The 27,823-nt window shown below is 43.6% G+C and overlaps 2 protein-coding genes across 4 annotated transcripts in view; both read right to left on the minus strand.

Annotated features, from left to right (window-relative positions):
- Nucleotides 1-3,582, minus strand: part of BPHL (biphenyl hydrolase-like (serine hydrolase)) — a 15,560-nt gene extending 11,978 nt beyond the window's left edge. Inside the window, exons 1-2 of the mRNA XM_015427172.1 lie at nucleotides 3,479-3,582; nucleotides 198-301 (exon numbers count right to left, since the gene is read on the minus strand). Coding sequence (XP_015282658.1) covers nucleotides 198-301; nucleotides 3,479-3,582 — 208 coding nt within the window. The remainder of the gene's footprint in view (nucleotides 1-197; nucleotides 302-3,478) is intronic.
- A 2,402-nt stretch (nucleotides 3,583-5,984) lies between these two features.
- On the minus strand, nucleotides 5,985-27,823 carry RIPK1 (receptor interacting serine/threonine kinase 1). Of its 3 annotated transcripts, none has more exons than XM_015427177.1 (11): nucleotides 27,703-27,823; nucleotides 24,441-24,643; nucleotides 19,372-19,525; nucleotides 17,749-17,886; nucleotides 15,726-15,954; nucleotides 15,487-15,636; nucleotides 13,472-13,548; nucleotides 12,861-12,951; nucleotides 11,003-11,617; nucleotides 8,597-8,743; nucleotides 5,985-6,696 (listed from the first exon to the last, which is right to left on the minus strand). In XM_015427177.1, the coding sequence occupies exons 2-11, from the start codon at nucleotides 24,590-24,592 to the stop codon at nucleotides 6,386-6,388; spliced, it is 2,064 nt and encodes a 687-aa protein (XP_015282663.1). In that variant the 5' UTR covers nucleotides 24,593-24,643; nucleotides 27,703-27,823; the 3' UTR covers nucleotides 5,985-6,385. The 3 variants fall into 3 exon arrangements, with proteins under 3 accessions (XP_015282663.1, XP_015282662.1, XP_015282664.1); XM_015427176.1 differs by having other exon boundaries at nucleotides 24,441-24,579; nucleotides 27,703-27,771; XM_015427178.1 differs by lacking the exon at nucleotides 27,703-27,823 and adding an exon at nucleotides 27,573-27,618.

Genomic DNA, 27,823 nt, shown 5'->3' on the forward strand with positions numbered 1-27,823 from the left:
CAGGAGTTTCCCTTTACTCATCAGGGCTAGTAGCCATTGATGAACCTACCCAGTCAGTTCCCTACAATATTATTCAAATGTGCAGCCATGCTGTAAGAAACATCTAAGTCTTGTTCTTGTACGCATTCTGGAGGGAGGGAGGGAGGGAGGGAGGGAGAAATCACTGAGAAGTTGTACAAAATTCAAAAGGTCCAAACCTAACATTCCAGGAAGTAGCAGAACGGCATGATTCCCATCTCCTGTCTGCTGATAGTGCAGGTGGACACCATTCACTTCGATTTTACCTGAGGTCACTGCAGTGCTAGAAGAAACATTCCCCCACCAAAATAAATTATTTTTATTGTAGTTTATTACAACATGTATTTAATATTGTATTTTATTACAACATGTACAGCTATTGCTCTCCAAAGAAGTGAGCACATGGTGGGAGTATCGTGTGCACAACTTGAGCTCAGCAGCTACTCCAGCTAAATGGACAGGTCAGTCTTTCGTCTTAAAATGAAGCAGCAGGAACTGTTCCAGCAGAAACAAGAGGCCAAGCTCTACATACCTCAATTTTGTGTACATATTTACAAGTTAGGTTTCAAGCCAACTATTGCTGCTGAAAGGAACTGAGAAGGGATGTTCAAACCCCTTTGGGGATTAAGGGCTCGTCATTCTGAAGGTTTGTGGTGAGTAAAAGTCAGGGTATTTGGTCACGCCATGTTACTGGAAATCTCAGCTGTCAAGATGAGGGGCTGGTGCAGATCTAATAGTGGTTGTTCACTTAACCACAGACTGAAAACAGGCAGCTGGCTTGCCTTGCATGCCACATGTTCACAAACACACACACACACATCGATCTCCAGTGCTAATTTTCCCTCACTATCAGTTTAGCCATGATTAAACATTATTATACCTAGCAGCCCTAATAGCCTTATTTTGTCAGTTTGAAAGCTAAGCAGGGTTGGTACTTGGAGGGTGAAACCACCCAGGATGACTGGGCTGCTATACAGAGAAAGGCAAAGGAAAACAACCTCTGATATCTTTTGCTTTGAAAACCTCATGAGGTGGAACTTCATGAGGTCACCATGAGTAGGTTGCAATTTTAACTTTTTAAACTATTATTATAATAACAGCATCCACTGAACTGATCTGCTGTCAAAGCAAAGTAGGGTTGCCTCAGAGGCCCTGATCTACACATGCAGCCAAAAGGGGTGGTAGAACTAGGAGGAGGCTACACCACTTCAGATGGCAGGCGTATAGTCAATGTTGCTGCATTCCAAATCTCCCTGCAAATTAATTTAAAAGAAAAATAGGAGAAGGCTTCTAACCTAGCCCTTTACATTCTACACTAGTTTTCCACTGACAGGAATTATCACTCTTGCGGAACCTTGACAAAAGTAATCCGTTCCCTACAGGCCACCAGTGCCCTCATAGCCAGGCCTTAATTGTGATTTGAAACCAGCTTCAGATCTTGATGAAGCAAACGCCTCAGGCTTAAAGCCGCAGTTAAGGGGGAAATCCTGCTGTTAGGAATGATTATACAGAATCAAGAAGATTATTTACTCAGTGCTTATGTGCAAGGTTGAATATAGAAACAAGACAGGGCTGATTTACTAGCTCTACTTCTCCTTGTCATTGCCCCTGTACTGACAGACAGACCCAGTTCTGGATCCAAAGCTGATTCCTATGATGGAACAGGTCTGGTGTATGCTGAAGACAGAAGCCATGTTCCTTTCCCTAGCATGGCCTGCCCTTATGGCCAGATTGTTGATCGACTATAACTATACAAAACTTGACATACAATATCTGAAGGTTAGCAAATAAGAAAAAGATAATGTAATTTTTGCTTAGTTTGCGATATAAATATCAGCACACTCTCATTTCTCACCTCCTCCAAATTCCTCAATCCGTAAACTGCCTGTTGAGTTACTAATTAACCAAAAGTAATGCTTGTTTATTAGCTAACCAGGCACGAGTCTGGAAAAATAAGTGGGTTTCCTTTCGCTGTGGTGGGATACATCAACTGTAAATGCTTGCAGTGGTTTGTTGCGGAGGGGGAAATAAAGCATGGGCTGGTGCTGTACAGTGTGTGTATATTCGTTTATGTAAATGTTACATGGTGAGACAGATTTTATTTCAGGAATTTTCATAGCTGTCTTTTGTACCCCTTGACAGGTTAACATTTTCCAGGCAATACACTTTCCTTTAAACATTCTAAAAGTAAAGCCACTATTGCAAAATGAACAAAGTCCTGTGAAGAACCAGTTTGGTGTAGTGGTTAGCAGTGCGGACTCTAATCTGGGAACACCAGGTTTGATTCCCCACTCCTTCACATGCAGCTGCTGGTATGACCTTGGGTCAGTCACAGTTTTCTCAGAGCTGTTCTCTCAAGAGCAGTTCTCAGAGCTCTCTCAGCTCCACCTACCTCACAGGGTGTCTGCTGTGGGGAGGGAAAGGAGATTGGAAGCCACTCTGAGACTCCTTTGGGTAGTGAAGGGCAGGGTATAAATCCAATCTCCTCCTGTACTTCTTTCGGCCTCCCCCCATCTTATTTTTATTCCTCCCTCCCTTCCTCCAAAGAATTCATGCTCCAGGTCCCCTCTTACCTATTTTATTATCACAACAACCCTGTGAGGCAGTGAGCATAACTGGCCCAAGGTAATCCAGTAAATTTTATGGCAGTGTTGGAATTTGAACTCTGGTCTCTCAGATCCTTGTCCAACACTGAGCCAGTGTGGTATACTAATTAGAGTATATTTTTAAAGACTAACAATCCTTTACCCTTTTACTAAAGAGTAAATCCCAGATGTTGGTGAGACTGGCTACCAAGTGAGCATGTATAGGAATCTCCGACTTTATCATTTACAGAAATAATAAGATCACTTGGCAGCTTTTACTTTCTTATCTCCTATACCAAAAGAATTGCCATTAGCCTTGCTACCTGGCCACTGTTCTACTAGAAGAGCCAGAACTTCATTCTCATCGCCAAAACGTATGTATGGGAAGGGAACCTGTATAGGTGTGTGTTCAACAGGATTTTGTTGATGTTATTTCCCCACGTTCTATGGTGCATTTCTTTGAAACAAAAGATTTGTTCGGGGCAATGAACATACAAAGCAGCAACCTCCATTTAGAAAAGAACCTGGCTTCCCCAGTATAGCAAGGGCATAGGTATGCTCAAAAGCAAGAGGGGCGTTGCTGCGTCCAGGGAAAACCCACACGTTTTGGCCCTGCCTGGCGCCTTGGTCAAATCGACCCATGCGTTGTTCTTCCTCCGAATCGAGAAAGACCCCACAGCTTTCTTTCCCTGACCTTTCAGACAAGCAGCACAAACAACGGCCAGAGGTCGACCCATGCAGCACAGAAGAACCCCCCCCCCTTCTTCCAGGCTACCAACCACGCGTGCGCGGGACCGCGTCGGCCACCCTCTCTCCCTTCTCGTAACCTGTTGGAACCGGCTGTGTGGCTGTTGCCCGCCTGAATGAGGACTTACCTGTACAGAGCAGCAACTCTGCCGGGCCTTGGCGCAGCGCACTGGACGGACTGGGAAAGGTGCAAGAGGAGGCGCCGCCACCGCACGCCTCCGAGCCGAGCCATTTTTTCGCCTTCTCTGCAGGGCCTGCTGCTTTTGGCCCCGCCTCTGCGTTTTCCTCATAGGACTGAACGCGAGCGCGGTGGGTTGAGATTGCACAGCTCGGCTTCGCTGCCTGTGGTGCAGTCTTCTAGTTTCACACAAAGGTTCATCAGATGTTTCCGGAAAGCCCATAAGCAGAGTTGGAATAGATTTCCGTGTGTTTATTCCCAGCAAACTGGTATTCAGAGGTGCACTGCCTCTGAACGAGGAGGTTCGTTTTAGCTATTGTGCCCAATTTATCGTCCATTAATGTATCTATCTCGCCTTCTCTTTTTAAACCATCGGAGCCAGTGGGCATCACCTGAGTTGTGTCGTGTGAAGACGTGCATCTTTTTGTTTTGTCCTAAATCTAGGGCAAATCATTTAATGGCTGGCCCATGGTATCCCTATTATGGGAGAGGAGAAAAATCCTATCGACTTCCTATCGCCTGCATAATTTTTTTAAACCAGTTTCTCCTTAGTTGTCTCCCCTCCGCCTCCCATCTTCAGGCACTTTCGTTTTAACGTGCAGTGGTGGATCCAATCCCCTGATCATTTTGGACGGCCTTTTCACATATTATTATTATATTATTAGAAATGCTGGCAAGCCCCGATGTAATCAGAGTGCAGGGTTTTTTTTATTTGCACTGCTAAGATTGACAGGTTGGACAGAAAACATGGCTGTGCCAAAAGTAATGCTTAAAAGTTATAGTGTTTTAGAAAAATTGACGTTTTGCCCAGTAATCTGTACCGCACATTTGTATGGCTGGCCAATATTGTTCACGGTATTACAGATGTGTGTGTATGGCTTGCTCCATCCACAGAGTTTAAGGCGGAGGTGACATTTGAACTAGAAGTTTCATGGTTCATGGCTCTGGCAATGTAGAGGAAGCCATGGAATGTTTTGATGCTAGTAATAGCATGGAAGACCATCACTCAACTGAGTATGGAGGGCAACCCCAAAACTTATTTTTATCTTAAGTTTACCTTCCTTCATTGACTGCACATCCAGACTTTGACATGAGACTACTCCCCCCCCCAATTGCTTCATGCAGTCAAGATGACACTGTCCAGTGTCCATTCCATTTCTTTGCTGGTGCCAGGGCTCATTTTCTGGGTGAACTGGTCTGATTGCCCTACTCCCTCCTGCTTCTGCTGAGGTTCCATACCTGGCTTTTCCTCATCTCCCGGCCCACTGCCATTTCAGAATAACTTAAATATACTCACTATGGGAGCCCCCTTCTATACTGCAGCAGCAAAAGCACTGCTTCCTATGAAGTTCTGTTCTAGACAGTGGTCTAGAAGTACAGCCAGTCCTGCAGGTATGTTCTGCCTGTGTGTAGGAAAACCACATGTGCCACCATGATGTTCCCTTCTTCCCAATGGGTGGAAGACAATCTGGTGTTACTTCCACACAAATATTTTGCTTCACCCTGGCTGTCAAACTGGTGTATGTGTGTGGGGTGTGTGTTAATGCATCCACACCTATAGTCATTCCATTATTCTCCTGTGGTTCAGGGGTCATTTCCTGTGGGAGCGCACAGGAGCAGAGCTCCAGCAGTAAGGAGCCATGGGGCACATTCAACAAGCCCCACCCCCTGCTGCCCTCAATCAGGCCACGAGGAGCAAGAAGCAGCCAGTTAAGTTGCAGAGGCCCCCCCCCCGCCCCGGTCCAAAACAGTCCAGTGGCACCTTTAAGACCAATGTGAGGGCAGATCTGCACGTTCCCCCCCCCAATAGCTAGCAATCCAAAACAGTCCAGCAGAGCCTGAGCGGTGGGTGTTGCCTTCTGACACACTTCTGGTGACATCAGGGGGTGTGGCATATGCAAATAACTTATGCTAATGAGCTCCTGCACCTCTTTTTCTACGAAATGACCCCTGGGTTTCCCCAATATTTCCCAAACCTGCTTTGCCCCAGCCTTTCCAGAAAGAATGGGATCAAAACAGGCTTGCCCTTGATGTGGATGGGAAGGCATGAATTTCCAAACCTCCCCACCCTCATCAGTCACCTCCTCCCTCCCTATTCCCTGATGCCTGCCATTTTCCCTCCCTCTATAGCTCTTTGGGGCCATTTTTAAAAGAAATTAGTCTTTGCTACCATTCCTCAGTATTATAACACTACAGAGATACACCTACTACAGTTTTTTTAAGCCAGCCAAAAGCCCTCCAGTGACACAAGGGGGAAATGGCAGGCACCAAGGGACAGGGAGAAAAACATGTAGAATGTTCCATATGGATGCTCCATTGCTTCTGCAAATGTTTCTGCACAGCATCTTCATGCGGTGGTAACACGGGAATTAAGTGTATCATTCCATGTTAGTCCCCTCCCCCAAATATGATTTGCATAATTTGTAGTGGAATTAAGCCACCCTTCTTCTCCCCCGTCATCTTTTATTTCTCTTTATAACATGCAAATTATTTTATGTGTTGGAAAGAAGACGATTCTTCTAAGAATGATACACGCACACATTTTTTTAGGTCTGAGAAATGGTCGCTGATAACCACCAGATCAGAGCAGACTTTACATCCATTTGTGGGGTTCTTTTCCAATTAAAAATATACAAATACATTCACAATCTGGCAGTTTATTCCAAAAACACCCATTTGGGTCCTTTACATTTCTTGGCATTGTTCAGCGAGATGTGACAGCTATTAAAATAGAAAAATCCATCTTCCTTTTTCTGCTTGTACTAAAAGTCTTATTCTGGCAGCACTGATGTATTTATAATGGGCTATCAAAATACTGTAAAGCAAAACATGTTTCCTGTAGAAAATGTCTTTCAAGTTAGCAGCCTCCGGGTGTTCCTTGAGACTCCTGACTTATTTTTACAAGGCTGTTAAGGAGGTCGTTTCTCTTGCAAGCAAAGAGAGCTCTTGCCAGCTTTCCCACAGTTGTCCCTTTGCTGCCTTCCTTCATCTGCCACCTCTGGAACATCTGGTAAACTTTTTCTTTGAGTCCATCCCGTTCATAGTCATGGTCAATTTCATCCAGCTCGGGGTCACTGAAGCCCAGTTTACGGGCACAGTGTTTCCACTGTTTGGCCAAGTTGTCTCTCACAAGGTTCAGGTGTACATCAGAGATGGCTACAGTACTATCTGGAGGTGGAAAAACAAAAATGGGATGTCTGTTGAGGTCTTTCAGCACTCATTTATTTTGTTCTCAGGACAAGAGCTAGAACAAATTTTTATCCTGTCTTGTCTCCAAGGAACACAGGGTGGCATCCCTGGGTTTATCTCAGCTGATCTGCACATCTAGGCTAAGCGAGGCTGTGAAATAGGCATCTGCCCAGCAGCATGACCAAACAGATCTTTGAACTTGAGCCTCCCCAATCTTCCAACCACTGCTGGCTCTCCATAATTCCATGAATATAATAAACGAAAAATGTATAAAAATAGTATGTGAACCCTTAACAAATGTTTATGAATGAAGAATATTATATTAAATGTCTCTGGCGTCAGTCCAATTTTTGAAGACACCTCAAAATCCTAACAAAATTCTATCTGAAGCAGTCCTTCCCAATGAAGCAATTTTTGATCCTGTTAACGGGGCACCAGTAAAAATCCCATTTGCACAGTGTTTTCTACAGGAACAGGTAACGCAACTGAACATAATTAATCCATAATATATTCAATCTTCCTGCTTCTTAGTCTGGTCTGATAAAGCAGTTCCCAAATTTTCAAAGATCACTGCTTTATCAGACCAGACTAAGAAGTAGGAAGACTGAATGTATTTTTACCGGTGCCCCGTTAATGGGATTGCTTTGGCTCCATCAACATCAGACTTTATTGCTTCACTGGGAAGGACTGCTTCAGATAGAATTTTGTTAGGACTCTGAGGTGTCTTCAAAAATTGGATTGACACCAGAGACATTTAGTATAATATTCTTCATTCATTTGTTAAGGGTTCACATAGTGTTTGTATACGTTTTTCGTTGTTATATTCACAAGTTTCTGGATTTTTGTTAATTTTTTCCATACCATGGTTCTCCTCTTTTTGCTTTGGCCCTCCACAGTTAGCAACGTGGCGGCAATTTGTTTTTAAGCAATCCAGTTTTCCTCCCTGTACTTTTTAGACAGAGGTACAATAGTGCTGGCAGTACATTGCTTCCTACTGGAACAGGGCCCTCACTTGTGAGCAGCAGCCAAACTCTGGGGGTACACGTGTGTATACACACAGTGTGCCAAAGTGGGATGTGGGATTGCACCTCCTAGTCCTGCCCTGCCTATTACGTGTGTTCCGTTCCAGATCAACATAGAATTCACATCACTCAGCTGAGGCAAAGTTGCTTCATCTGGCATCTCCCTCTCTGACTCGGGACTGTGGAGAGACCAGCTATCCTGGGCAAAGTGAGGAAAGGGCACATAGCCAGGCAACTGACCGTCCAGTTGTTAGCAGCTGGGGACTGAGACTGAGTCAGTAGGGGTGGGAACGTCAAAAGGGCTGTGTCACAGGAGATGGAAGCCATCACCAAATTAATAGCTCTGTTTGGTGTAAGAACATTGCTTCTGGCAGGGGGCATTGCCTGAACACACATACTGTGTGTACAGAGTTACTGTGGTGAGTGAAAGAGCAGAAGACAGTGTGTTCATTTCACCCACATAATATTTGCATTATAAATGAAGCCTTTCTGGTCACTCCTGAACCCACCCCCTTGTTCTACATCTTTGGTATTTGGGGTTGGGTGGGGGCAGAAAGAGCCCCAGTCTCAGTGTGAATACAGCAGCTGAACTGCACTCTTCCAATCTGGTGCTCAATTATGACGTCACAGATCCAGATTCCCAAAATCTCACTGGAAAGCCTGTGGAGTTCAAGGACATTTCTTTCTATAGATTAATCTACTAGAATTGTTTGGGCATGAAATACCTTTCTTTTGGTAGATGATCCTCCTTCAATCCTAAAACTATGCTCCTAAACAGAGTTACGAGAACAAAATGAAATGATACTAAACGAAAGACTATGTCATTAAGGAAGAACAATATTTATTTTTATGCTTACCAAACAGTTTCTGGTAATCTGCACTACCACAGGAAGTATTTGCTGGATAACTGCATATTTTGAAATTCTGATCATTTATTGCCATATAGTTGTAGGCCCCTATTTGAATTCCACAGCTGTTAACTATGTTGTACTGTGCCAACTCTTCTGTATATGAGACAGTTGAAAAATACACATCAGATTCAAACAAAACAAGGGATGGAGACAATACGGTAAGTAACACTTTTAACAATGTGCTGGCTGATTTAAAACAAAAAGTAGAAATAACAAAGTAAACATCATTTGATAATAGTATATGTTATGCTGCATAAACTAAAATATATTTGCAGTACCAGTTGATAGATTCACAGATAGCAATATAGGAAAGCTTCCCTACAGAAATATCATTTTAAAAGTGTTGTGAGAATCATCTGTTTGATTTAAAGATCTACTATAGTTTGGCCAATGCTGAATGAATATGATTATCTTCAAATGTAATCTCAATATATTAAAATGCAATTTCATGAAGTGTAGGTTAAGCCAAACAAGATTCCTGCAACTGTCAAAAATGCCAGCTTTGTCTCAGTGGAAAACTGGTATGATACTATGAAAGCATTCTCTCCACGCAGAAGGAGCAGACTGAAGGGCTGACTTCACTTTCCCTTGCTTGAAAGCCAGTCGAATCTGACTCTAGGGGGCGGTGCTCATCTCTGTTTCCAAGCCAAAGAGTGAGCCCTGTCCGAAGACTTCTCCATGGTCATGTGGCCAGCATGACTAAATGCCGAGGTGCACAGAATGGTGTCACCATCCCACCGAAGTGGTACCTATTTATCTACTTGCAGTTTCTTGCTTTCGAACTGCTAGGCTGGCAGGAGCTGGGGCCAGAGACAGGAGCTCACTCCGTCACGCGGCACTCAGGTCTCGAACTGCCAAACTACCGACCTTCCGGTCTGCAGTTCAGCGTCTTAACCTCTGAGCCACTGCGGCCCTCCTCATACTTAACCCTTCTCCAAACTTGAATCCTTCACCACCACCCCACCACCAATCAATTATGTACATTATCATCATTTAAACAATTACACTTAATTTGCATTAAACTGCTGAATAGGGTTGCCAACTATAGGTTGGGAAATTCCTGGGGTTTTGGGGATCGGGTTTGGGGACGAGAAGGACCACAGCGAGGTATGCGGCTATAGAGCCCACCCCTCCAAAGCAGCCATTTTCTGTGGGGGAACTGATTTCTGTAGTCTGGAGATCTGTAATTCTGGGAGATCTCCAGGCCCCAACTAAAGGTTGGAAACCCTAATTCTAGGAGTTTCAGGGAGATAATGGGAGGTCCTCTCTGATCCCTCGCCAATCAAGGTTTGTGTCTATACTTGAGTGTGTGGGAAAACCTGTTGACTGACATTTCTGTGATCCAAGGATGCAACCTCATCTTCTCCCCATAGACTACTTGCTCCTCAAGGTTTGCGGTCATTAACATCCACAAATCATGCTCTGGATTCCTAAATGTTCTGCTAGCGGAGTATATCAGCTAATGGTTTGTTCTTCTGAGCCTGTTCATAAATGCAATCACTTTAAATCCAAATTCAATGAAGTTTAATGCCATGCAGCTATGTCAATATGATGATTGTGTTTAAAGAACAATAGGATTCCTCTTGAAATATGTAAAAGCAGAAATATAATGCACTTTTATTATGCATTACAGCATACTTTTATTGCACTAGTCGGTATTTAGACAAGAATAACAGTTCTATGCTCATCCAGAAAGATCTTTGTTTTCTCTTCCAGAAAGGTAGCAGCTTTAGCCTGCTGCAGCAAAAACAAGCGGGAGTTTTGTGGCAGTTTGGATGGCTACATCATTTTATTCCAGCATAAGTGTTCACAAACCAGGGTCCACTTCTAAAGGTGCAGTCAAGAGTTCACTGCATCTAAAAGAAGTGGGCTCCAGTTCATGAACACCAGAACAGCAATAACGTTTTGTCCTACTTAAAGGTGCCCCAAGCTTCCTGTCTAATACTGCTTATGCGTTTAAAGTTTAGCTACATTTAAGCAGCTAGAGAGCTTTCAGGTTACAAGCTTGTTTCGGTTACTAGTGTGACTAGGTTTAAGGCAAACAGTATTAGAGTCCTACTCTATATTAAGAAAGCAACCGCAGCTGATTGATTACCTGTGCTTTTTCTGTGCGTAGAAGTTTGCGCAAGGTTTGCCTTCATAGAAGGGTAAAACCCCATTGGTCCTAAACAATTACACACATTGTATAAGAAGAAGAGGAGGAGATTGGATTTATACCCCGCCCTTCCCTTGGAGTCTCAGAACGGCTTACAATCCTTTACCTTCTCCACAACAGACACCGTGTGAAGTAGGTGAAGCTGAGAGAGTATGTTCTCTTTCCCCCTGAAGGATATTCCCAAAAAGCACACTTACCAGTTTCTGTGTTTCGGCTTTGGGGGACATGATGTGGCTTTGGGGGCTTTGGTTGATGATTTGCACCAGATTCGGGCACAGGTGGCTTACTGAAATTAACAGTATTAGCCGAATGTGATTGATACATATCCTCTGCATCCATGGATGTTCTCAGATTCACAGGCCTCATCCCATGTGAATTATTTGGACTGTATGGTATGTTCTGCCTTTCTGATAGTGCTCCACCTGGTGACTGTAGCCTTAGGTGATTGTAATGGGCCGGAGTGTTGTTAATCAAATTACGACTGATGGGGTTTTCAGCTCTTGAGTGTGTCTCTCGTGCCCGTGGGGTAGCAGGTGCCTTTACAAACGGGTCATGAGAAACCCTCCTTTTCCTCTCTTCCTCTTGCATTTCTGCACTGTACGCCACAGAGGGGCTTTCTGCTTTGTCCATCCTGCTGCCATACACGTGGTAGTTCAGTTCCTCCTGCAGTTTTCTGCCCAGGTTCACAGAATGGGGCTCAAAGGAGGTTTCGCCACTCTCCACGGGCTCGTTTTCCTGACAAGCCGCAAACAAGGCTTCATCCACGGTGTTGGCTGCAAGATCCTGAGAACTGTGTAGAGACCTGGGCAAATCTGCAGGGGAACAGGAAGGTTAGTTAACATGACTGATAGCTTTGCAAGGGTGTAACTGAAATTTTCTATAGGGGTTGACAGGTGCTTTCTTCTTGGCTCTATAATGTATAAGATCATACATAAGCCCTACATAAAATTGCTGCTCTCTCTCTCTCTCTCTTTACTGGCCTGCACACACAAAAACTCTGACTGGTTCACAAGAATCATTATCAGCCGAAAAAGGCCAAGTTCTACTTGGCAGACATGGAACTCAGTCAGAGCCTTTGCTATTGGCAACCAGCATAAAAGGGCACAAGATAAAAATAAACCAGGGCCCCGGTCACACGGGCTGGATATTGCGGGGGGGAGGTGTGGCTGTTTGCCCCGGAGCGAACTACCGCACGGCAGCCGGATCAAACGTCCCGCTGACGTCCCGTGGTTGAGGGGAGGTGCAGATCATACCTCACTCCTGCGGTGTGGCAAAGAAGTGGCGCCGTGGGGGTTGTGTTGTTGTTTTTAACCCAAGTGTTCGCATGCGCCGTTGGGTGCTTGTGCACACCCGTGGAGACGTGACCAAAAAAACCCTTTTCGGATGGGACATGGGCGGGCGCCAGATGCCACGAGCTAACACCGGAAATGTGATCTGACGCCCGCCCTTGCCCCGCGGTTTCCAGAAACTAGTACCTCGGAGGTACTAGTTTTTTACAGCGCATCTTCGGAGTGAAGTCTTGGGTGAGCCATGGGAGCTCTACGCTTCCCAGATGTGGCGGTGAGATCGCGCCCGGAAAATCCGCCTATCTTCCGTCTCTCTAGCGTGCCTAATGCTCCGTGTGACTGGGGCCCAGGTTGGTCTTCAGTGGAGGCACAGATTTGTGGGTCATTGAAATCCCATCCTTCAACATTAGAAATCCCACCTATTCTCCATTCCTGGCACAAGGTATTGCCTAACCTAGACTCTATCTGTGCAGGTAAGCAGTTGCTTCCCCAAAGCTGAAATTCTGTACTCCAGATGGACTTCCTCACTAGTTTGCCTCTATCCTAGAGTAGTCTGGATTTTAATCAGAACATAGTGTGTGAATTCAAAGCAGTTCTGAGATGATGTACTTTGAACTACAGGCCTCAACTGTACTTTTTCTTTTGGGGATCACAAATCTGAGTTTGCATGTGAAGTTATTCATAGCCGCTGTGCAATTGTAAGGGTGAACAAGTCTGCATAATGAGGAACACAAAAATGTGACCTGTTAAGAAAACTGAAATGGATTACCTATTCGGGTGCTACTTGGTGGTTCTGCCACAGCATCTACTTGGAGGGACTGCATCCTTTTGACAAGTTCAGTTGGTTCAGGGTACACTTTCTATCAAATACACAAAAATACCTGATTAAATCATATCCAGCACCCGAACCTTCATGAGTACGTGACTCAGAAAGTCCACCAAAGAAAATTCGCATGGATTTGGGCAAAGGTTTTGCATGCTCACAAGCACCGAAGCCACCTTCTCTGGCTTGCTGTCATATCTGAGAACATGAGCTATGACTCATGAAAGTTAATACTGAAATATTCATCTTTAAAGTGCCACTGGACTTTTTCCCTTAGAGGCATCGTAAAATGTTTCGGTTTAAAAGGGCATTTGATGAAGGCTGAAGGTTTTGGGGGTTTTGTTGTTGTTTTGCTGCTGATAATCTTGTAGAGAATTGAGTACTGGTTGGGTGGTTTTTATTTTTTATTATGTTTACCTGTATTCTACAACACTTGGCTAGCACTCTTTTGTAAGCCACCTTGGGGCATGGTGGACAGTGCACAAGGCAGAGTGTATATATTTTAACAAATAAACAAAATTTGAACCATGCATCATACCGTATGCTTGATAACTTACTTTTATCTTCTGCACATCATCCTCTACGTATTTCTGATAGTGCTCCTGGTAAAATGGCTTGTATGTCATATTGATTTCTGCAGCAAATCAAAGCATTGTAAATTAATCCGAGCAGTCTTTGATGAAAACCAGATGTACTATGTTTTTATGTGCTTCCCTCCATAATCTTAAGAAGTGATATGGGATTAAAAAGCAGGAATTGGAGGCACAAGCAGGAAGAGGGGCAAGGCCCTGATGTTCTGGTTTTTTACTTGCAGGTAATGTTTCTTAAAGGAGGGCATTGAGCAATGGTATCCTTCCCACCCACAGTCTGAAGTGGCGCTGTTTTGCGTTTCACTCCCCTTCACTTTGAAGAAGAAAGCCAGTTTGAGATTGAAGGAGACTTCCGGTTGGCACGGTGCGGTGACGAGTGGCGTTCGGCTCGCTCCGAGCCGCTCGATCCTCTGCCGCTCCATTTAGAGCCTCCCGGCTGCCGGGAGGACTTCACCAGATCTCCTGGAGAGAGGTCTGGAGCAGGGGGTTTTGTTTTTGGCTCCCTCCGGTAATGACAAGACGGGGGTGACCAATTATTTGCCCCGAAGCTGGAGCAGCGTGCAGGATGGAACACCCCTTTTTAACAAATAATGAATGGATTACAATAATTGCAGCAATAAAAGAGAAGAAATTCAAGAAAAAATAACTGTGAGTGCTTATAATTATCGAGAAAAGAGGAGTGGAAGTGAAATTACCCTGAAATAAATGGCTTGGAATGGAAAGATATAGCGGCCAGAAAACATGTTGGAGAAGACGGACTGTTTGTGTAAGTTGATTTTTTTACAAGGGAACCTTGGTGACGTTCTCAGGTGAGGTTACTTAACTGATTGCAGAGAGAGTTAAAAGACTCTTCAGATTGGGACTTCCGGTGTTGGCGCCGCGAACGGACGCGTCTGGGGAGTTTCCCTGGCCGGCCGTTCCTTTTTTGCTCTTTGGGGCTACCCGCAGCAGCGGGGACTCTTGGCTCTGCCTCTTGTAGGGAGGAGAGCAGCAGGGGGCTTTTTCCCTGTAGACAGCAATCGCGGGGGGGTGAGTGACACGCCCTGAAGCAGGAGCGGAGTATAGGAGGAAACATGGATGCCATGTTTCCCTCAGTGGTGACTGGCCTTTGTTTTTAAACTGTATATGAAGACATCTGGTTACACATCACATCAAAGGATTAATCGCGTAAAAACAGGAGAAGAGTGAAGCGCTTTGAATTTAAATACCCCTAGAAGATGTTCCCAACTATGACGAGGTGGCTGTGAAACGACTGGGAATTAAATTTGCTGTAAAGTGGAAGGGGTAAGAAAAGTCTTTGTCCTATTTGAACTGCAATTGTCTGCTATGAATGGAAGTTGATGGAAAGTAGTTAAGAAACTAAAAGGATTATATTAAGTAACCTTGGAAATTTGAAATTTGGCTTAAGAATCTGCAGCATTGGGGAATTGAGAATGGCTGAGGAAGAATGGGATCCTGATACATTAGTTGAAACCCTCACCTGGGAACAATTTCAAACCTTTTTAGTGAGAGAGTTAAAACTGTTTGTAACAATCTTGTGGAAAATTACACTAATGTAAGTCAAGATAAAAGCAACAAGGAGGGCAGCAGAGCAGCAGCAGAGGATAGGACTCGCAATTAATGGGTTTAAATGAAGGGCAGGAAGGTACCAGCTGGATATCAGGAAAAACCTTTTTACAGTAAGAGTTGTTCAATAGTGGAATCAGCTGCCTAGGGAGGGGGTGAGCTCCTCCTCAGTGGCAGTCTTTAAGCAGCAGCTGGACGAACACTTGTCAGGGATGCTCTAGGCTGATCCTGCATTGAGCAGGGGATTGGACCAGATGGCCTGTATGGCCCCTTCCAAATCTGTGAGTCTACCACCTGGGAATACTTGGTATGATTTTTATGCTGCCCTCTACTCAGCTTATTCTGTCATCACCATAATATATTTTGCTTGTGCTACTTTAAAAGATTGCTGGATTTGTTTCAGGACAATACCCTACCTGCAAAGGTTGGCCGATCCTCTGGCTTTTGACTCCAGCAACGTTCCATTAAAGAAATTATCTCCTCTGGACAACTTTCCTCAATTTCAGCTATCAGTGGCCTGTTCCCTTTCATGACACAGAAGTATACGTGCTGGTCATTTGTGGCATCTGGGGGATGGGAATCAAACATGTTGACAATTATCTTTAGAGAAACCCCGCTGCAAAACTTCTTTAGCAAACCAAGATAAGACACTTACTTTCATATGGTTCTTTGTTAGCAAAAATAGCCCATAATACTATGCCAAAGCTGTAAACGTCTGATTTTTCCACAGGTGGGATATTAATGCATTCCAAGTGCTCAGGAGCCATGTAGAAAAGTGTGCCTGCATTGCTTTTGGTGTTGCACTTGAGTTTCCTCTGTCGGCTGGTCTCTTCTTTAGTCAGCCGGCTCCAGCTTTTGAAACAGGCCACACCAAGGTCTGCTATCTGAAAAACCAATTGAGGAACTGCTACAGTGAGGAGGGGAGAGGAGCAGGGCTGAACTGAGATGTAATACGACAGTCTTGCATACCTAACACAATAACTTTTCTCAAAGTATTGATTTTTTAAATTGGTTCCAGCACTTGATTAACTATGACAAGTTCTAAATAGAGTTGCCACCTGACAGTCCTTTTATGCATGTCATTTACCAGTGTATAACTAGAAAATACCATCTTTGTATTGGATTAAATTCAAGTTGTTTTAATTGCATCTCTTCTTTCCATGAGTATTTCTGAACTTCACAAATTGGAAGCAGCCCGTTCCAATGATGAACACGCAGTTCCAAAGCATGCTTAATTTGTTTGACGGAAATGTACACAGTGCACCAGTTCGAGCATGCATAAAAATGCACATGATATATCCTTTCCTGGGTCACATAACTGCAGATGGAAAAAAATGCATGCACGTATCTATGTCCCTTACCTCTTTTAAAAAGCTAGCATATCAGGGAGTCTTTCTGACAAATTAGCTTTCTGTATGCAGTACTGTTCTTGTTTGATGCAAAGAAGTATTTAAGTATGCAATTCTCTTCTAATTTAGTACAGTCCAGGAAAGGTATGCCATCTGACTGTACTGTATGTTTGTATCTGCAAGGTCTCCAGCACTGACACACTAAGCACAATCAATTGGGCTTTTTATAGGGTGCAAATCTTCATTGTACTATAATAATTATTATTTTTAAATTTCTTTCTTTCCTTGTTTGGAGTTGTGGGAAAATGAAGATTAAACTACAGAAGGAGGAGGAGATTGGATTTATACCCCATCCTTCACTACCCAAAGATGTCTCAGAGCAGTTTACAATCTCCTTTCCCTTCCCCTCCTCACAAGAGACACCCTGTGAGCAGTGTTCCCTCTAAGATGAGTTAGTGTGAGCTAGCTCACAGTTTTTTAGCCTCCAGCTCACATGTTTTTGTCTTAGCTCAGGAATGATGGCTCCAGAGCAAACTAATTCATGCAGTAGCCAAATTGCTGACTCACAGCTTTAATGCCAGTAGCTCACAAAGTAGAATTTTTGCTCATGAGACTCCACAGCTTAGAGGGAGTATTGCCTGTGGGGTAGGTGGGGCTGAGAGAGCTCTTTTGAGAACAGCTCTGAGAGAACTGTGACTGACCCAAGGTCACACCAGCAGCTGCATGTGGAGGAGTGGAGAATCAAACCCGGTTCTCCAAGATTGGAGTCCACGTTCCTAACCACTACACCAAACTGGCTCTCATTGACTTGAGTGCCAAGATGCAGTTACTTAGTGATAACCTTAAATGTGCTTTAAACGGAGAGATTTTTTTTCTCCCAAGTGACCAATACGCTGAATCAGTGTAATGAATCAGGCAGGAGACAGAACAGTGTAAAAAAGTTTACTTTGGAGGAACAGAAAATAAAGCCGTTTGCTGAAGGATATTCAAAAAAGAAAACAAAAATAAATGCTCCAGGTCTGTGAATTCAGGCAGATTGGTCACTGTACATTTTTGTTTAATGTCATGAGTCAGATCATTGGCCTGACTAACTCAATGTAGTCTGCTCTGACGGGCACCAGCTGTCTAGAATCTCAGGCAGAAGACGGACCTTTCCAAGCCCTGTGCGCATGTGTCTTGTTACTACCTCAAACCAACAGTTTGGCTTTCTGAAGACAGGACCACACATCACCATGGGATATTCAGCTGTCTGTGCTTCTGTGGGTCTAGCTCTTATGTAAGCATGTCACTCTTTTATAGACCAAGCCAGGAGCTTTGTAATAATGGTACCTTGATGTGAAAGTCCTCGTCTACAAGGATATTTTCTGGTTTTAGGTCTTTGTGCACTAAGCCTTGCTCACTTAAGTAAAGCATTCCTTCAATGATCTCCAAGATGAACTGCCCTTTCACATTCAAGGGAATTTCGGTCTGCAACAAAGCCAAAATAGCAAAGGAATATTAAAACTTGATCTGAGATATACAGCTTTAAGTTGAAGGAAACCACCTTCGTTTTTTCAGTCTATACTCAATTAACATGGACCGGTATAGCTTAAATTCTTAGGACTCAAGGGACCAACAACAATCCTAAAGAGAGTTACACCCTTCTGCATCTACTGAAATCAGTGGGCTTAGAAGAGTGTAAATCTGCTTAGAACTACACTGCAGGGGTGTTTGAGAGTTCCTTCTGGCTGACCTTTCCTCACTAGGACACAACAAACAGCTTTCCACAAGTAAAAGTATTCTTGGCCATAAGGCTTTTTAGATGGGATAGAATAGAAACTTAAATACAAAACGTAACACATTTTTATTTGCACGGTTGGATCATCCTCTTCTTTCCATTCCATCTCAGTGCTTGTTCAAATTCTTTGAAAATCCACATCTTGAAAAGAGAATAAACAAGCTTATATTCAACAACCCGGTCTGGTTGCAGAATTGTAGGTTTCATGGTTCAGAAGTCAAGGAGATAAACCAATGCAGAGCAAACAGCTATGCTTATGAGTAACAGAACTCATCCAGCTTGAGGTTCATCATCTCTAGCTTCTGAGTCCATAGACTACAATGGTTTTGATCCAGCCAGCTCTTTCACTTAGTCTCACCTAATTCCTTTCTGTCTCATATGGCTTTTGTCCATGGAGGTCCCCGTGATCCCCAGCATAGCCTTTTGATGGTCTAACAAACCCTCTCCTTCTTTTCCCATCAGCAGAAAAGCTGGTTGGATCCAACTCAGTGTCCCTGATGTTCACTACCGGCATGTATGGTCTACCACACATGTTCTAAGCTTCCAAATGCACCCAGATTTCACTATTTGGGAGTCATAAGTCCAAATCAGTGTGGGGAACCTCTGATTCCTCTGTTTGCACTACAACACAAAGCTGTCAACAAAAACAAACATAAAATGATCTCCAGAGGTCGATTTGGGGGGGGGGGTCGCAGGGGATCGCCGTTTCCCCGGGTGAGGTGCGGGGGGGCCAGGGCACAAAATGAAGCCACACCCCCTGCTTCCAGCCGCCCCGCTTCCGGCCCTCATTCAGCCAGGAGGAGGCAGGAGAAGAGGGAGGGTACGCCGGGCCCCTCATGGGGCTCGGCAGTGGAGCTGCAAGGCTGGCGGTGGCGGCCAGGACCGTTGGGGGCAGGGGCCTTCGCGGGGCTTCCTCGCACTCCCGCCGGCCTTGCAGGTCCACCGCCGGGCTTTATGACACACTTCCGGTGATGTCAGGGGGTGTGGCCTTATGACACACTTCAGGTGATGTCAGGGGGTGTGGCATATGCTAATGAGTTATGCTAATGAGTTCTCCTAGCTCTTTTTCTACGAAACGACCCCTGATGACCTCTAATATTCAAAATGTTTAACTGCCATCTCAAAAAATTACTTGTTGGTTTCTCCGTAAGTTATCGACCATGTTGTCTACTCACTGCCTTTAGGACTCTCATCAGGTGCCCTTTGTGCACATATTCCATGACGAGGGAGTAGTTACCATCTTCCAAAATAACACCCAGTAGTTTCACCACACGGTTATGATTTAGTTTTTGCATAATTTTGCCTTCTTCGAGAAGGGAAGTGTTACATCTGGAAAAAAACAACAGAACCCTTACATACAACGAACCCTGACATACTATTGCATAGTTACTGAGAGGGGAGAAACACAAATATAAGATCCTGATCAAGGATCTTCAAGGTTTCCCGTTTTGAAGAAATTTGGTATCCTGTAGTGCAATATTTAATGGGAAATGATATTTTGCTTAGTAATGTATATTATAGAGATATGATTTACTTTAATTTAATATGACCTGTCAGATCCTTAATAATTTAAAGAAAAATGAATTCTAAATCTTACTGACTATTAGGGTTTCCAGGTCTAGGTAGGAAAATACCTGGAGACTTTGGGGCTGGATCCAGGAGAGGACAGGATTTGGAGATGGGCCTCAGCATGGTATAATGCCATAGAGTCCACCCTTCAAAGCAGCCATTTTCTCCAGGGGAGCTGATTTCTGTCAGCTGGAGATCAGTTGTAAAAGCGGGAGATCTCCAGCCCCACCTGGAGGCTGGGAACCCTACTGACTATAAGTGTTCTCTGATCTGTAATTGGCTGTAATCTAACTGCACTCTTTACACCAGTATTTTATGTATATCTTTAATTTCTGTGTATTGTACATTACTACTGATGCTGGTTTAATGTTAAATGTTAAATAATTTTTTTGTTGAAATATTTTTTTCTAAGGATCTTCAAGGTAACAGGAAGAAAGGTTCACCTACTCTCTGAAACATTTGAAGAGCCTGGCTAGATGTTTGTGTGGTGGCATCTGGCGTAGTTCAAGCCACAGCATTATCAATAATAATTTATTATTTTGATGGATATTTAAATAGCTGGTGACCTTAAGCCAGTGTTTCCCAAATTTCTTTAAAAAAAAACCTTTTATTTTAATTTTTATAAACATAATCAAATGATATAAGAAACCTATAATAACGATACAAACAGGTAAATATATTACAGTCTGTACATTTAAACATTAACAATAACAAACCGTAAAATGAAATGAGCTGGTGCACAATGTAATATATAAGTAATAAAAATCTTCTGTCATTATGTTGCTTAAATTCTGTCTTTTGTTGGCGGAATGGAAATATGTTTAGAACAAAGTGAGGAAGCTGTAGGAAGTCGGAATAGCTGTTTCTGAGTCATTCTTATTGGTCATGTAGTCCAGAAAGGGAATTTCCCAAAGTTCTGAGTGCCAACTAGATAGGGCATTGGGGAAATCCATAGATGGACCTCCCATGTTGGTGTTTCTTCATTATGGGCTAATTCAGATCTAAACATTGGGAAGAAATCTTTTTTATGGAAAGCTTGGACCAATAGGGGGATTTTTACATTGGAACAATTGATAGATTATGATGATGAGTTTTAGTCATTTCCTTTGCTGAGGTCTAGATATGACTTATCACCTTCTGTGGAAGGGCAAAATCTATGATTGCAACATTTGTTGGTATCTATATATGGCCCTTTTGCATTAAGTGTCTCAGAGTCCCCTTTGCTCCTTGAAACTCTAACTGAATCAAGGCAGAAAATGCAGCTTATATTTGTTTATAAATATCTGATGTCGGTCTTTCGGAGGCTAACCAATGGTCAATGAAAATGGATCCTCCATGTCCTTCCTACAGCTACAACATTAGAAAGATAAAAACCCACATATGGTGAATCAGTGGATTGAAGATCTTAGAACTTTATCTGGCCACCACCCCAAATACACTAGCCAGGGCTCTGGAGGCCATGAATGGATGGTTAAAACACTGCAACTAAATCCATCGAAGACAGAAGTCCTGTGCCTGAGCCGGGGGGGGGGGGAGGAGATCAGGGATCCAATTCCCAGCTCTAAATAGGGTGTTTTTAACACCAGAGCTTGGGTGTGATCTTGGATGCCTCAATATCAGTGGATGTCCAAGTCACGAATGTTGCCAGATATGCATTTTTTTCACCTCCAGCAGGTCAGGCAACTGGCACCCTATCTATCTCCCTGTGACCTAGGCACACTGATCCACACAACGGTCACCTTCAGGCTGGATTACTGTAATGCACTCTATGCAGGGCTACCCTTGAGACTGACCCAGAAACTGCAGCTGGTCCAGAATGCAGCGATGTGTGTTCTCACTGGAACATCAGCAAGAGCTCATATACAACCTGTGCTCAGCCAGCTGCACTGGCTCCCAGGTGAATTCCAGATCAAGTTCAAGGTCTTGGTTTTGACCTTTAAAGTCCTATGCGGCCAGGGACCAGTATACCTTCAGGACTGCCCCTCTCAGTATGTTCCTCAAAGAAGAAGAAGAAGAGATTGGATTTATACCCTGCCCTTCACTACCTGAAGGAGTCTCAGAGTGGCTTACAATCTCTTTTCCATTCTCCTCACCACAACAGACACCATATGAAGTAAGTGGGGCTGAGAAACCTCTGAGAGAACTGCTCATGAAAGAACTGCTCCAAAAGAATTTGTAACTGACCCAAGGTCACATCAGCAGCTACATGTGGAGGCGTGGGGGAATCAAACCCATATTAGAGTCCGCGCTCCTAGTAATCACTACACCAAACTGGTTCTCAGGAGTGTTACGCTCAATGGACCAACATCTGCTGAAGGTCCTTGGCTTGAAGGGAGTCTGCCTGCCCTCAACCAGGGCCAAAGCCTTCTCTGCTCTGGCACCTGTCCAATGGAACACTCTCCCAAGAGAGATCTGGGACCTGCAGAACTTATTACTGTTTCTCAAGGTCTGAAAAACGAAGATGTTATGCCAGGTTCATGGTTGAAATGGCGGAGTTTGATTAGTACTGGCCTCCTCTGGTGCACCTTTATTCTACTGGTTTCTACTCACCTACCCACCTCCTGTAACATTGGTTATCACCTGCCATGTATATAGGTAGAGTAGACCCAGGAGTAGCATATTATTTGGCACCATATGATATGATGTTTATAATTGGGTTTCAGTGACAGTTGATACCATGCTGAGTATTTTATTGTAACTTCTTTCGCTGTTGTAATCTGCCCTGAGCCTTGCTATGCAGGGAAGGGCAGACTGGAAATGTAATAAATAAATAAATACATAAATATGTGCATGCATGGCATATAGACAGCAATTGTGTATGGACTTATTTGTAGATATCTGGGAACTGTTTACATTTGGGGATGGTTTCATTAGAAGCGCACAATTAGTACTGTGGTGGGCTTTTGGCTTAAGTTAAAACTGAATCCTCTTGGATTAGCTCCTTTAATTCTCTTAGGTAACTTTAGTTCAAGCAAGGTGGAAACTTTTGAGAATAAATTACAATCTTAGGGACTTACTCCCCCAGCAATATGCCTTCTTGAGTTCCTGGGAGCTAAAGAAATAAGCAAACTTGCTAAATGGAAGAAGACAGCGGCTCAGAAGGAGGTGACAGGGAACCGGAAGATGGAGGAGCGGTAGAAGGTGCTCCCTACAACTTGAGAGACAAAAAAGGCAAACACCCCAACATCTGAAGAACTTTTGATAGCGCATTAAAGGACTATACTAATAATAACCCAAAAGGACATTACTAATACAGTTAACATCTTTCTCTTTTTTTACAGGTAAAGAAGAAGGAAGATCGACCACTCACAGAAGAAGCTTTAAAATGCATTAATACTAACAAAAGATTAATATACTAATTTAATCATCACTCACCACTTTTCTTAATCCCTCTATATACCCTCCTTTTTTTCTGAAAATTTTAAAAGCAATAAAATTCTCTCCTTTTGAGGAGAGTTTCATAAAAAAAAGAAAGAAGCAAAGGCTCTGATATGTAGCTCTTCAGGTTAATAGAGCCTGAGTACAATCTCTTCTGTCAGTAGAGAATCACAGTCAAGATTTTGTTTCTGCATATTACCTCTGTGCCTTAGAATTTCCTAAATACAGCAGAGCATTTACTTTGGCTGTTTCAATGTTCTGGGCAAATATCTAGGTATTACTTATTCCCATCATTTGTGTTCTTGCCAACTGAATACCATAGAGACAGTTTTAATAGTGTTACTTCACTGTTCATTTTATTCCCTGTATATTAACCCCATTTTATGTACATTTCCAGGCAGATATGATAAATTTTACATATATACTACTTGCAGACTCTTAATGAAATCACTCTTAAGGTGGCCAGATTTTGCACTTATCAGCTGATAAGGCAGCAGATGCTTCAGTCTTTTTTTAACTACTTTTTGGATGAGTATTTTGTGTGTGTGCGTGCTTGTGAGCCTGGAAGTCATGGTGACTTCTGGTGACCCCTAGTGTCGTTTGGACATTTCAGAGAGGTGGCTTGATCACTTGCCTCTGCATCCCAGCCCTGGTACTTGCCAGGGTCAGCCCTGCTTAGCTTCCGAGATCTGACGTGGACCAGGTCAGAGCAATGCTTCAATCTTTTCAATCTTTTCATTAACTGCCCTATATTACTAAAATTAGCACTTAACTAAGTTCAGCATTTGGATTGTTTTTACATGTTTTGTTTCTGTTTCGCTTGTACCCTTATATTGGCTGATCTTCGATTGTAATAAATGAAATAAATAAATACCCATCTCTGGCTGTATTCTTGTATGGGAATGTTGGGAGAGGAGTAGATCTAGTTGGAAAACACAAAGAGGCTGATGGAAAGTAGACCTATTCAAAAACTAGGTGTGATCACAGATCTCCATTAGTCTTTTATAAAGACAGATTACAGACAAGTGGGTTTGTTTTTCTTGTGCCCCTCTTAAAAGGGCTGTATAACAAAACAGGGAGCCTGGTTTCCATTGGTAAAACTGGGGGGGGGGGTGAAAGGATTAACACATACCCCCTCATGTGTGAAGTACTGATCCAAAGCAGGGCCTCACGCTCCTGTACTTGAGTTTTAAAAGATGCTGGTAGGATTTGATCAGGCACCTTTCAGCATCTTGCCTGTTTTGACTTCTAGTTTTCCCTCTCCTCTCTGGGAAGAACCAACTATTCTCCAACTTACTCTGTGCGCTTAGGCCCCGTGTACACTGTTTTTAACACCACGAGCCCATATCTCTTGTGGTAGCATAAGGAAACCATTCCAAATCCACCGGCGTCCAGTTGTTCTTTTTCCAGAAGGTCTGCAGAATTCATCTGTATATCTGCCAATGACATGTTTGCAGGTTGTGTGGCAGTCCAGCAATTCAGAAATGTAAAATCCTCGATCTGTAACACAGGCACAAAAGATAAGGCAGTAAATAGTGGGCAAATCAGCAAGAAATCTTCCTGCTGGTACACAGTCCAGTGAAAGGACTGAGGATACTTCTTAAAGTGATATCTTTTAGTCTCACACTAGTCTCAATCAATATCCACCTTTCTTTCAACTTGGATTACCTCCTGGCCTCTCCCTCCTTCCCAACAGCAGCCTGAAGAGCCCCACGCACCAAAGAATCTTGCAGGTAACCCTTACAGAAGCAACAGAAGGCCTCTAAGTCATTGCAGGGACATCGAGAGACCTCTCACCTATTGCAGGAATGGGACCTGCCAAGTACAGGCAGCATCCAATGCACTGCTTTTGGCTTGAGCCATTCCACTTCTCCAGTTTATGACCTGGGAAGTTGTGCATCTGTAGCCAAGCCATGTGATCAGGCAAATTTGACCATGCTGCATAACTGACATGAAATATAGCAGCCTTCTTGCAGGCAGGGTGGGATATAAATCAAATTAATTAATTAATTAATTAATTAATTAAAAAGCGGTGAAACTTGCTTCATGTGGCAGCACACTACAGGCAGACAGTTCCATTTGGCTGCATCATGCACCCTGTGGTGAGTCTGCAAGCAGTCAAACCATGTTCACCCCATACCACAAGGGCTTGAACACATGTTTAGCATACACAAGCCCAACATTAAAGCCCTGATATTTTTAGTTTAAGGATTTTAGCTAGCAGGCCTGAGAAAAGACCTCTCTGCCTGAGTCCTTGGAATAACACAACTGATTAGAGTAGGCCATGCTTTTTTAAATTCAGTGTCATACATTCAGCTATTATTAACTTGGTGAAATCATTTATGTGCCTTATACAACAAAAACCTTCAGCAAGGGTTTCCCCCCCCAATTTTTTAATTCTATCCCAATATTGTTATTACATTACAGTTTAGTTCCAACTTTTTGATACTTCCCCCCCCCTATTTTCTCCCTCCCCCCCTAAGGTGGCCACCATCATGTTATTCAAATTACATTTTCAACCATGAGCAAAACCTTCAGCAAGGTAATGGTTTAAAGTATGTTGCTGCTTACCCTTGAAACTCTGGTCCATGACGATTCTTAGCAAGTATATAATTTCCTGGATATGCTGAAAGCATTCTTACTGTGCTGACACACAGGGACGTTCACAGTCCCCCCCCCCCCACTTTCTAAGGAACCTGTGTGTGTTATGGGCCATCGAGTCATTTCTGTCTTATGGTGACTCTAGGAATTAATGATCTCCCAAATGTCCAATCATGAACAGTTTTGCTCAGGTCTTGCAAACTGAAGACCATGGCTTCCTTGATTTATTCAATCCATCTTATATTGGGTCTTCCTCTTCATTTAATCCTTCTCCAAATTTTCTGTATCCTACTATTGCATTCCAGTTGCCTATGATTATTATCTTGTTTAGGTGCATGATCAATTTTCTTCCTGGGCCCTTGCATAAATGCTTTCAGTTTCTTCCTCTCGCTATCTGTAGCTGGGGCAAGAATGACAGTTGACAAGTTTTCTGTGAGATCTGATTGACCAGACGTTGACCCCAATTGTTTGTGTTACGTCTCACCTCACTATTACAGCGACACTGTTTCTTCTGAGTTTGTCATTTTCAGAATAAAACACTTTGTAATTTTCTGACTGAAAATGTCCTAATCCAGTCCACTTTAGTTCACTCACACCCAGGATTACAATGTTTCAATTTTTAACTTCTAGTTTTATAATTTCAAGTTTACCTTGAGTCATACTTCTCACATTCCATATTCCTATTACATGTGTCATACAGGTCTGAACTTTCCTTTTGCATCTCTTCACATCAGCAACTGAATAGCCTTTCGACTTCAGTCCGGTTGTGTCATTAAGAACCCTGCATTCATACTGGTACTCTGCTCTACCCCAGTGCCTTCTTCCGAGGGGGGGGTCCTGTCTTCCAGCACTATATCTTATTTTATAAGGAAACTACTTAAATCGGCAATCCCGTTTTCATTTCCTATTTCGGCTGAACACTAACAATGTTAAAATTAATTTCAAAATCTATTCTGCCAAGCCTTAGAGAGTTAGGATGCAACTAAAGTCAAATAACTAACTTTTTAAAGTCAAATAACTAGCCTTTATGAAAGTAGTTTAAAAAAGTCATGCTGGATGAAACATTGGCTTGCATTTTTCAGTGGCAATTAATTAACAGTAAACAATTTATTTCAGGCTTTGGTCTCATTTTCTGCATACAAAGCCATTTATGCAACTTTTTATCTTCCTTTGTTTTTAAAACTTTATTTCCATTTCACCCCTTTTAAAACAAAAGAAGTCAATCGGAGACCCTTCAGATGTGATCTGTCAAAGGGGTTCCTAGTCAAGGGAACCACCTACGCACCTTCCATCTTCCTCACATCTTCGTTTGTGTGGGACGATACCCCCCACCCGGTAGGATCCCCTAACTGCAACAGGTTTATAGGAGTTTTTTAAAAACAAACAACCCCAGCTCGCTCGCTCTCATACGTCTGAATGTACTTTGAAGTGGGCAAGGAAAGCAACAGCTTGTAACCTCGTCGGCTGCATGCCTGGGGAGGACTCCTAAGCAAGTCTACTCAGAAGTAAGACCCATTTTCATCAGCAGGGCTTGCCTGGGAGTAAGTGCAGCTCTAGACACCCTTCCAAATACTTGTGGTCAGGTTCGGGGCGGGGATGAATATGCGGCGTTTTGCGGGGTAGAGAAACTTTTGAAAACCCTTGGCGGTACCACGTCAGAATGGGGAAGGATTTGCCACCCCAGCGTGAGAAGTGGACGTGACGCCTGGTTTCGTTTTCGTGGGCGCCTCCCATTTTCCGTTTTCCCTCTTTTATAACAAAGGAAGTCAACCGGAGACCGTTCAGACGTGATCTACCGGAGGGGTTCCTAGTCACGGGAACCACCTACCCCACGGTCGGCAATCGGAAGTCTACTTGCTCGGCGGTCCCAGGGTGAGGAAGCTCAATGCGGAGTCCCACAGCAGGATGCCCCCCTTCCTTCCAAAGAGGCAAGAAGCAAACGACCCGAATCGCCCTACCTTTCTATCTCCCCGAGTGGGAATCCCGCCGTTTGGGCGGCCAGGGCCCCGGCGAGGGATTTCCCAGGCACCGTTTCCTCCCTGAGCAATGGCCCACCGTACCGAGCGTGCCTGGACCGTC

This window comes from Gekko japonicus, unplaced genomic scaffold (assembly GCF_001447785.1).
Source record: "Gekko japonicus isolate JY-2015 unplaced genomic scaffold, Gekko_japonicus_V1.1 scaffold812, whole genome shotgun sequence".
Lineage (NCBI taxonomy): Eukaryota > Metazoa > Chordata > Lepidosauria > Squamata > Gekkonidae > Gekko > Gekko japonicus.

Bases quoted from the DNA above. Each gene is read 5' to 3' on its own strand.
- RIPK1 (XM_015427177.1), bottom strand. From the start codon at position 24,592: ATGTCATTGGCAGATATACAGATGAATTCTGCAGACCTTCTGGAAAAA. The intron at 19,526-24,440 runs GTAAGTTGGAGA...GTTTTTTTCCAG, and splicing joins ACGGGGCCTAAGCGCACAGA to ATGTAACACTTCCCTTCTCG. The intron at 6,697-8,596 runs GTAAGCATAAAA...TTCCACCTCCAG, and splicing joins AGATTACCAGAAACTGTTTG to ATAGTACTGTAGCCATCTCT.